Genomic DNA, 11048 nt, shown 5'->3' on the forward strand with positions numbered 1-11048 from the left:
CTTAAGTTTTTTTTTTCATTACAGAAAGATTGATTTTTAGAAGGTACCTGATTTCACATTGTACATATAATTAGCCACTCTCTATAGGCAACTTGAGAGTGGAGGCAGAATGGAAGACTAGTAACTTGTAGTCAATAAGAAGTATTTTTCAAGAAAAGGAGATTAAAGAGCAATATAGGAACTGGGTGTGTGTGTGTGTGTGTGTGTGTGTGTGTGTGTGTGTGTGTGTGTGAGAGAGAGAGAGAGAGAGAGAGAGAGAATTAACAGCCTTTTCAGTATTTAGTAGAGCACATACATTTACAAGTGACCAAGACAATATATTAATGAACTTGCAGTAATTTTTTAGAAATAGAAATTTTTTTTGTTTTGTAAAGAGGATAATCATTCACATATATGTATATACATACACACATATATAACCATTCATATATAAATAAGATAGATAGATAGATAGATAGATAGATAGATAGATAGACAGACAGATAGACAGACAGATAGACAGACAGATAGGCAGATAGAGGGAGAGCTCAAAACTTGGAAAAAAAGGAAATGAGTTGCAAGAGAAAATAGAGATGGGAAATTGGAGTAGGAAGGGGGGTCAGATGGTAGTGACTAGAGGATTTCTTAGGTGTGTGAGGCAGAGTATTTGAGAGGGCAGGTAGAATGAAATGTCAATTGTGGCTTCTACAGAAATCTGACAATATTGAACAGTACACACCCTGCTCAGGGCTGTCCTAACATTACCGAGGGATCCTGTGAGCCACTCCTCTCATTATGTGTAAATTCTTGTGTCAGTAAACTAGTAACATATTTACACTTTGTGTTCTAAAAACATTGACATTCTTCTCTTTGTAGGATGGTCTCATTACACCAGGTGGTGTATTTTATCCTTTTTGCCTCAGTTTCTAGTGGTAAGTGTTGCTTTCTTTATTTTTCCCCAATAAAAGACTTTTATTAATTATTTGGGAATTTCATACAGTGGGCCCCGATCATACTCACTTCTCCTTCTTCACAAGTCCATCCTCCCACCTTTGTACTGCTCTCCCCCCTCCCAAAGAAAGCTCCACTGAGTCCAATTTGCATTGTCAGTATACTCATCGGGGCATGGTCAAACTTAGTGTCCAGCCCCTTAAAGAACACTGAGTCCTTCCCCACCCCACCCCCTTGCCAGAAGCTGTCAACTGAGCCACATGTCAGCATCTGTATCACAGTTTTTAAGGACTGCCATCAATATTTACATATGGCCTAGAAATAGGTCATTTCCTGACCTGTAGCATGAGAAACAGCCTAACTCCATGAAGAGAAATTACGTGGCACTCCCCACATGTTGTAGAATAAGTCCATGCAGCTAACTCCAGGGAAGGAAGCAAAATCATTTGTTTTCCAGACAAGGCTCCCACTAAAGGGGTCCAAAGAAAGAAAGAGATTTAAATACAGGATTACAAAGAGACTGTGCTTATATCACCTGTGTGATAGTTATGTCTATCTATTGACCTGCATCTGTATCTACCTACATAACACATTGCAATGGTGCCTAAGAGCAATATTAGAAAGTTGAAGACTTGAGGCACCTCATTGATTTGTTTTCCAAAACATTTTCAATCCAGTAACACACACATTTATACACATACACACACACACACACACACACACACACACACACACACACACACACACACACACACACACATTCTGGGATAAAAATGTTATCGATTAATGTACAGCTTACTCATTTTGTTAACTATTGAATTTGTTTATTAATTACTTAATATTTAGTAGAATTAATGAGTACAATTGTAAGTTGCCCAGTTAATATTGACCATAACAACTTAGTATAAGTATTTTCACCCCATGATTCTTCTTTATTTAAAATGAAAATTTAAAAATGTTTAAAATAATCTATTTACATTACATTGAATCTCTGAGACTGTCACTGGCCCTTAACCATAGTAAATTCTTTTTGGTGTTGCACATGTGAAAAGAGGCAAATATAGGTAGGGACCTAAAATAAACACTATGCAATATATTAAACTAAACAGTTTATAATTTCATTTTTCTTTGTGATAAGATTTCTATTCAGGTTATTCCTTCATTGTCATTGTTTGAAATTACATTGTTATTTCCTTGATAATTTGTTAGTAATATCTTGAAATATTTGGGGTTTTGTTGTTTTGTTTTTTCTTTCCAGGCAAGGTTTCTCTGTGTAGCCCTGGCTGTCATGGAACTCACTGTGTAGACCAGGCTGGCCTCAAATTCAGAGATCTACCTGCTTCTGCCTCCAGGGTGCTGGGATTAAAGGCATGTGTTTCCACAACACCTCCTGTCTTGACATCTTAGACACTGAATTAAACAACTTTGTTGATATATACATCTTATTTATGTACATAGAAAACACTAATAAAAACTGACACCTCTAAACACATCTTGGCCTGGTCCTGCATGGCTTGGTCCTGGAAGTGACTGGGGTGACTAGGGAATGAAGAAAGGACAGACACACAGACACACTCACAACCAAGTTGGGATCAGGTGGGCTGTGTTCACTCTGATGGCGCAGCCTCAACTACAGCACAACCACCTGGAACTTCAGCACTTTTATTACGTACTGTACAAGGGATGTGTTAGCTAGTCTGGGTAGGAGGTAGTCAAGGAGTCTCAGATTACAGTCATCCATGAGGAGGAAGCTGGGGTTATTAGTTTTTATAATACCATCAATTTTGGCACTCACACCAGAGGAAGGTTTTGTTATCCACCTGAGCCTCACCCTGGGGGAAGGCTTTGGTATTACCATGGGTATGATGCATTGAGGTCCTTGACATAACCGTGGCCATGTCAAACAATAAACATTCACTAAGGATTTCACCTGCCCTTTACATATTCAATTCAAGGATTTCTCGGCTCCCCTCGGGTCTTCATAAAATTTGAAGGATAAAAATTATACAGGGTATGTTATTCAGTTACAAAAATATTGTGCTGAAAAATAACAAAATGGTAACTAAAAAATCTCGAACGTTGTGTTATGTATGCATATTCTGAAATTTTATTCAAAGAAGAGATTGCAATAAAATTTTAATTAAATCTAATATAATTAATATATGGCACACAAAACTTTGGAATGTAATCAAATTGGGGCTGAGATGACCTGTAAAAATGTATGCATATACATTAGACTAGAGAAAGGGTAAAAACAATGACAATGCAACTCAAGAAGGTAGAAGAAAATCAACTCACCAGAGCAGAAATGCATTAAACAGATGGAAACATAGATTAGAGAAAATGTGTAAAGGCTCTGCACCCCATTGCAAAGTGTCAGCAATACCAAGTTCATAGGGACATTCTGAGAATTATAAGACTTTTTGCCTATGAATATATATGCAAATATAATTGATAAAATGCTATCCATTGTAGTGTAACACACTTGAAATCTAAGAACTGAGAAAGCAAGGGTTGTGTACTGAACAATCCAACTCATATATTAAAGAAAAGTAAACAGGAGGCTAGAGAGACGGCTCAGCAGATAGAACGTGTACTACTCTTGCATAGGATCCCAGCCTAGTCCACAGTACCCATGCCAGGTGGCTCATAACATCCTGTGACTCAAGCTTCTAAGAATCTAACACCCTCTCCTGGAGTCTGTGGGCACACACACACACACACACACACACACACACACACACACACACACACACACACACACACACACACGGCACACATACATAAACAACAAAAAAGTTTTTAAAATCTTGTTTTTAAAGAAAGAAAACTAAAAGACACTACATTGGCATAATGTGGCAAGGTTCGGTTAATTCAACAAATGAGAAGTTATATTAACATAAAAAAATCAATAGATAAGCTACATTTGTGGATGTAGACCCCAAGGAAGTGAAAGCAGGGACTCCAAAAGAGACTTGTTTACCTGTGTTTACAACACTGTTAGGAAAATGTAGCTGCAAGGTAGAAACATGTGAGCATTTGAAGCACATTCATCCATTCCAGAGCACAATCTGAGTATTTATAAATGGATAAATGGTTAAACAAAATATAGTATTACAGTATGCACATACAATGGAATATTACTCAGTGTTAAAGGAAAGAAATTCTAGCAATACTATGACATGGCTGAATCTTCATGGCATTACACTAAATGGAGGTAGCTATTTACAAATGAGCATATGAGTGATTCTACTTATATAACGTCCCCAGGAAAGCCAATTTCAGAGAAATAAGAGACAGAAGAGAAGTGACCAGGGGCTAATGGTCATTTAATGAGTACAGAATTTCAGTTGAAAAATCTGAAGGATATCTAGAATGGTAGTAATTGTACATAATGTAAATATACTTAACTCCATGGCACTATACACTTGAAAAAGGCCGAAGTGGCAAATTTCTTCATATATATTTTACTATAGAAAAACAAAACTAAAATACTTTAAGACATCAATACATGCAGTAAAATTTTATTTCATAAAAATTTATTCACTTAATATTTAATATTTTTAATGTAATTTTACTCATAACAAAATATTTTAGCAAACTCAAGAGAAGTTTCCAATGACTAAATGGTATCTTAAAACAAAAAAAATAGAAAAGTTCAAACCAAAAGTTTTCGAGACATCTCATACATAATGGTGACTAAAATATTAACACCTTCTCTAAGGAATTGAGGTTAAGTAAGGCAAGATATCCCCAACTTGGCTATTGCGAATAGGAAACAATGAAAAGAGATATGCAATTATCTTTGGTGTTGTCTTATAGTCCATCGTGTATATTCTCAGTTCTACTTTTAGTTTTCTCTGAAATCTCATTATAGATTTCTATCTTTCCCACAGCCTCACCACCAAGGGAATTACTCACAACAACCATGATAGGGAGTATTGATATGGGATGGCCCACTGTATGCTGCAAATATGTGTTGTTTTTATTGGTTTATGAATAAAACTGCTTTGGCCTATGCCATGACAGAATATAGCTAGGCAGGAAATCCAAACAAAGACGGAGAGAGAAGTAAGAGAGCCAGGAAGATACCATGTATTCGACAAAGAAGTAACATGCTGGAGCATTACCAGTAAGCCACAGCCTCGTGGCAATTCACAGATTAATAACAAAATGGGTTAATTTATAAGAGAGCTAGCCAGTAATATATCTACGTCATTGACCAAACAATTACAATTTAATATTAGCCTCTGAATGATTATCTCATAAGTGGCTGCAGGGACCCAGCGGGCAGGGGAGAAACTGATCCAGTGGGATCGGCCAAGGCAGAGAAAAACTTCCAACTACAGAGTTTGCCTAGGTGTCCCCCAATAGATGAATGTGTAAGGAAAATGCTGAACATACAAACATTGGGAGGGGATGTTATGTTTTTACCTAAGAAAGTTTATTTAGTTTTTATTCTTTGAGGATTCCATACATTGTGTTTTGCTCATATTCACCCTTTCCTCCCCAAACTCCTCACATATCCATCCCCCATTCCATGCTCACCCAACTTTGTGTTCTCTTTTTTTAAATTTAGCCACAATGAATAATAAAATCCATAAGACAATGTGTGTGTAACTGGAGATCATCATATTAGGTGAAATAAGTCAGACTGAGAAAGATGAATGTCACATTTTTCAAATGTTGATTCTAGGCTTTATATAGATACATAAAATTATGTATGTATGTCATGAAAGTTGAAATGAGACTCTCTGGGCCTTGGAATCTAGGGAAATGAAGGAAAATAGAAGGAAGGAAAGAAATGGGGGGATGAATATAGTCAAAATACATTATATACCTCTTTACAAATGTCCTGTGAAATCTACCATTAAGTGCAATGAATTTATGCCAACATATGTTTTAAGAGAATGTCTAACATCACTTCTCTTAAACATTATATGAGTGACCTTACTTGCCACAGTAGGAAAGGCAAAAGGAACTAAAAGTCAGGGAAAGATAGAGATTAACTCATCATTCCCATAACACATTATTATGTACATAGAAATACTCAAAGTAATGAACACACTGATTATTGTAGGTAGATCAGCAAGGAGTCTAACTACAAATTCAATGTACCTTCAGAAATAGTGGCACATGCTTGTAATCTCAGGAATCGGGAGGTAGGGGGCCCATTTGAGGCCCTATCCCAAGGTCCTCCATTCAAACTCTTCAATGTACAAACAGTAGCTAATGTTCACCAGTACTAATATAGGAACTATATTGAGATTATGGAAATCAATATTATAAATTAAATGATTAAAATAGTGGCCATTTCTTCCCATCATGGATTCCTTCAGCAGCTATATGAGTGCTGTGGAGTCTATACTTTGAATGATGTTTCCAGATGCATGGACTTAAAATACATAGGATTGTGGAGGAAATTAATTATATTGAAATATGATAAGTTAAAATGGAAAATATTCAATAAAGATTTACTTGTGATTCTGAGTAACATGTTATGTGAAAAGATTCACTGGTGAGCCTAAACCTGAATAGAAATGACCAGCAAACTGGTGATGAGTCATAATGATAAAACTGTTGCCATTGTGACAGATATATCACACTACAAATATCAATCTGGTTAAGTGTTTGCATGAATAATACAGGTAATTACCACATTTACATAGGTGTTAGTGAAAAACCAGGTGAGGTTTTGTGAGTTGGTTGACTACCTAAGCCTTAATGAGCCTCACATGATAGCTTTGACAGACAGCTATGTACCTATGGTCCTCTCAAGACATTCACTGACCGTTGTTAGAACAGTACATATTTGAGTTAGAATTTATTTTTTCTGAAGTATTTCCACGGGAGTTTGATATTTATTTTTAATGTTATAAAGAAAAATGGATTAGAAGTATCTCTCCATGAGATATGACTTCATGAGGAACTGTAACCTTTTATTCAGTCACTAGGGAACAGTTCCGTATGGATTATTAAGTATCTTTTTCTAGCAACAGAGAACTTTTAAATTTTTATGCACCTTGGCTTTTTATAAGTAAAACTTATCTAAAGTTTTAACTAAATATGACTCAATGATTTTTCCTGGACTCTGTACTTCTTGTTGGTAAATGAGTCTACTTTGAATGTTAACATGACATTATATGATAGGTCATCAGTCTTGGCTTTTAGTATGTTGCAATGTTAAAACAATGAATTGAGGCAAACATGTCAAGCCCTTACTGACATAGAGAAGATTCCTAAAGATCATGTTTTGCCAGAGAACAGCTGAGAAATCATTGAATTAGTCCCATAGCCTTCCTAAGACAATCACTCACAAATGTGATGTCACTGAGGTCAATATGTGGTTTGTGGTTTTATTTCCATCTGGGGCTGTTCACCAAAGAGGCTAACCTAAAAGCATTAATTGATCTGATATTGAGTTCAGGCACGTTTCACGGGAAGTAGGCATGCTAGTGTTGACTTTATCAGAATATCTAATGGGGTAGGTGCCTGCTGAAATCCACACTAATGTGTGCCCACTGGTTTCATCACAGAATGCATCACTAAGCTCTTCAAAGACACCTGCTTTCAAGGAGGTGACATAAGTACTGTTTTCACGCCGAGTGCCCAGTACTGCCAACTGCTCTGCACCCACCACCCACAGTGCTTGCTCTTCACATTCATGGCTGAGTCATCTTCAAATGATCCCACCAAATGGTAACTGTTTATGTTTCTCTGAAGAGGAATTAATATCAGAGGCCAGTTACTTACAAATGCCAAGTACCTCCTTACAAATTTCCTCTGCCATTTTACGAAATATGATGTTACCAGCTGGAAAATGAATTTTCCTTCCACTGAAATATTAAATATTATAGAAAGAATAATGTCTAGGCACATTAGTGAAAGAAAAACTGTAATGCCTCTTGAGATCTCAAGGTCATATTTTCTCCCTCTGTCTCTCTCTTTTGTGTGTGTGTGTGTGTTTTCGAGACAGGGTTTCTCTGTATTGCTTTGGAGGTTGTCTTGGAACTCACTCTGTAGACCAGGCTGGCCTCAAACTCACAGAGATCTGCCTGCCTCTGTCTCCTGAGTACTGGGATTAAAGGCGTGGGCCACCAACACCCAGCTCCATATTTTCTCTCTTCTTTCACCTTTTGTCTTATATTTGTTCTTTTTGCTGCTGTTGGTTAATGAGCAACTATCATCATTCAATTAGAAAAATAGTTTATAAAAATATAAAAAATAGTGAAAATATTACACTAATCTCCTGCTCTCTCTAATATCCTGTCATGTTTGCTTTGTCTACCTGTATGTATTAAGAGCTAAATACTGAAAATGATTTTTAATATAGCCTTGTACCTCTAAATATTTCAATATGCATTTCACAACAAAGAAAGTCTGAGAAGCTTAACAAAGTTACCCAACACCATTACATACTTCAAATATTACTTATAGCAGCTAATTAAGTTCTCATTAAATTTCACAGGTTTCCTATGGCTGTTTTGTCTCTCTACTCATATTTTTAAAATATTAGGCATTCCATCCATTTCTGTCTTTATGCTTAACTGAAATTTAATATATAACCTTTTATGAAAAATTAAGTTGCCACTATCTGTTCGGTCTTGTGGGATTCATAGATATTTACATAGTGCTATAAACATAAATTATTCTTCTGAAATCTAGAACAGAGATTGGCAAGCCTATTATTATGAACAAGGCTAGGAATAAAACTTTAGGTTTTGTTGGACCAGATGCAAATAGAAGCATAATCTGTATTTCTAACACCATTAAAAAATGCAATGTTGTAGGGATTAGAGGGTTTAAGATTACTGGATGCTATTCTAGAGGACCCAAGGTTTGTTCCCAGCACCCACTTCCAGAGGTTTCCAATCATTTGTAACTCCAGCTCCAGGTGATCTATTGTGCCCTCTTCTGGTTTCCTTATTCTTTCTCCTCCTCCTCTCCTCCTCCTCCTCCTCCTCCTCCTCCTCCTCCTCCCTCCTCCTCTCCTCCTTCTCCTCCTTCTCTCTCTCTCTCTCTCTCTCTCTCTCTCTCTCTCTCTCTCTCTCTCCCTCCCCCTCTCTCTCAAACACACACACACACAGAGAGAGAGGGGGGTGATCTTTATAATATAGCCCTGTGAAAACAGAAAAACATTTCTAGCTCGTTGACAACACAAAACTGATAGACTTTTAACAACATTTTTGCAATAGTTCAGAGTTCAGATTCCACCCATTCCTGTTCCTGTCCTGTTAGGGAGGAGGGTCATATGTGTTCTTTTAAATGTAGAGATGTTGAAATAAAAAGCAAAGTCAGAATCTTGTTAAGTAAACATTTGCTTTGGCATGAGACCCAGCAGTTTGCTTCCTTCTCTTTGACCTTAGGATCCCCTCTTTGAAAACATGAACTCCCACTGAGTAATGTTAATTTTTTTCAAAAGAACAGGTTTGCTTGCATCCTGAAGGACAGTGTCACAGAAACGCTGCCAATGGTGAATATGACAGGGGCGGTTTCTGGATATTCCTTCAAGCAATGCCCTCAGCAATTAAGTGGTAAGATTTCTTATCAAATGTAATAAACATTAGCCAAAATAGTTGATATTGTTTCAGATACAGTTTTGCTGTATAAAATAAAATACTGCCATCTAGAATTAAGCTTCCTGACTAAGGAATGATCTGCTCATGTAGAATAGAGCATGTGGCTATCTCTTTCTCCTCCCCATAAGCACACTGCCGTCCATTGGCATTTCTAACATCATAAAAGAACTGAGCACCTCAGTTCTTCTTACTTCTTATTTACTTCTCCCTCCCCAGCCTAAAATTGTACATTAAAGCCCTTGTTATAGATGCTAATTCAAACCAAAGAAAAATAACACAAGACTGAAGTGGCACGTGTCTTAATAGTGAATGGGTATTTTTCAATAAATTAGTGAGTGAATCAATTAGTCAATGCAGTTTAGACACTAGGTCAGAAAGACAAAATGGAAATTTACAAGCTTAAGGTTGTACAAGCTTAAGGTTGTTCAGGTACAAGAAGGACATTGGCTTCCTCAAAATACCTCCCAGTGAAAGTAGGGATTACGTAGAGCGAAACAAAACTTACATAGAGACAGAACTTCCATGAGGAAGTGGGTGAGAAATGAAAAGTCTAAGTCAAGAGGGCCAGTTGCTGAGGCAGTACTGCTGTAGCTGCTCCTGGATTCTGGTGGTGCTCGCATTTTCTGCCTTTATTTCCAGCGTGCAGCAAAGGTGTGTATGTGGACCTAGACATGAAGGGGATGAACTATAACAGTTCTGTTGTGAAGAATGCTCGTGAATGCCAAGAAAGATGCACAAATGATGCTCATTGCCACTTTTTCACATATGCAACAGGGCGTTTTCGCAGCGTGGAGCATCGGTGAGTGAGCTGGAGTCCGAGCTCCAGGATACAGGAGTGCCAGGGGGAAAGAAAACCACTGGTTCATTAGTTATTTTCATCAACTTGAAGCCTACATTTTCCTAACTGCCCCCAAAGACGTTCGCATAATAGCAATCACTGTTTCATCATGAAAAGTTTGTCAAATGTCTAATTAGCATGCATTTAATTCGTAATCAAGATTTTGTGTTTCAGAGCTGGAAGAGGGTTCAATGTGTAATCGTGCTGGCTGCGGAAGCATGAGAACCTGAGTTTGGATCCCAGTGCCCTATATATAAAAGCCACATGTGGTTTTTCCTGCCTTTAACCCCAGTGCTTGGGGCCGGGGGATAGCGTTAGGGGACAGAGACAAAGAAGATTTGGGGGGGCTCACTGGTCAGCTCCAGGTTTAATGAGACTTTCTGTCTCTCAATCTGTCTTTCATTTGAACTTCCTATTCACACTTAATAACACACACACACACACACACACACACACACACACACACACACACTATATACAATACATATAGTGAAGCCTCACAGATTGTGTGTTCCAATGACATGTTAAAAATTACACATATGCTTCTCCTATATCCGAACTAACTTCAAAAGCACTACAGTTTTACACTGTAGTTTTGGGAGAGCTGCAACTGGTTGATTGTCAGTGCTCTTCCAAGTCTTACAAATATTGTAATAGTCCTGACCTAAAGAATTGAAAATAAAATCCATGTATCTGTCTAG

The 11048-nt window shown here is 37.4% G+C and overlaps 1 protein-coding gene across 1 annotated transcript; it reads left to right on the forward strand.

Moving 5' to 3' along the window:
* The first annotated feature begins 856 nt into the window (after positions 1–856).
* On the forward strand, positions 857–10312 carry F11 (coagulation factor XI). The gene is made up of 4 exons (XM_035453479.1): positions 857–911; positions 7467–7629; positions 9358–9464; positions 10149–10312. Exons 1-4 carry the CDS (start codon positions 857–859, stop codon positions 10310–10312), a joined length of 489 nt encoding a protein of 162 aa, XP_035309370.1.
* Positions 10313–11048: the final 736 nt, after the last annotated feature.

This window comes from Cricetulus griseus (genome assembly GCF_003668045.3).
Source record: "Cricetulus griseus strain 17A/GY chromosome 1 unlocalized genomic scaffold, alternate assembly CriGri-PICRH-1.0 chr1_1, whole genome shotgun sequence".
Taxonomy (NCBI): domain Eukaryota; kingdom Metazoa; phylum Chordata; class Mammalia; order Rodentia; family Cricetidae; genus Cricetulus; species Cricetulus griseus.

Bases quoted from the DNA above. Each gene is read 5' to 3' on its own strand.
- F11 (XM_035453479.1), top strand. From the start codon at position 857: ATGGTCTCATTACACCAGGTGGTGTATTTTATCCTTTTTGCCTCAGTT. The intron at 912-7,466 runs GTAAGTGTTGCT...GTTTCATCACAG, and splicing joins TTTTGCCTCAGTTTCTAGTG to AATGCATCACTAAGCTCTTC. The intron at 7,630-9,357 runs GTAACTGTTTAT...TCAAAAGAACAG, and splicing joins TCAAATGATCCCACCAAATG to GTTTGCTTGCATCCTGAAGG.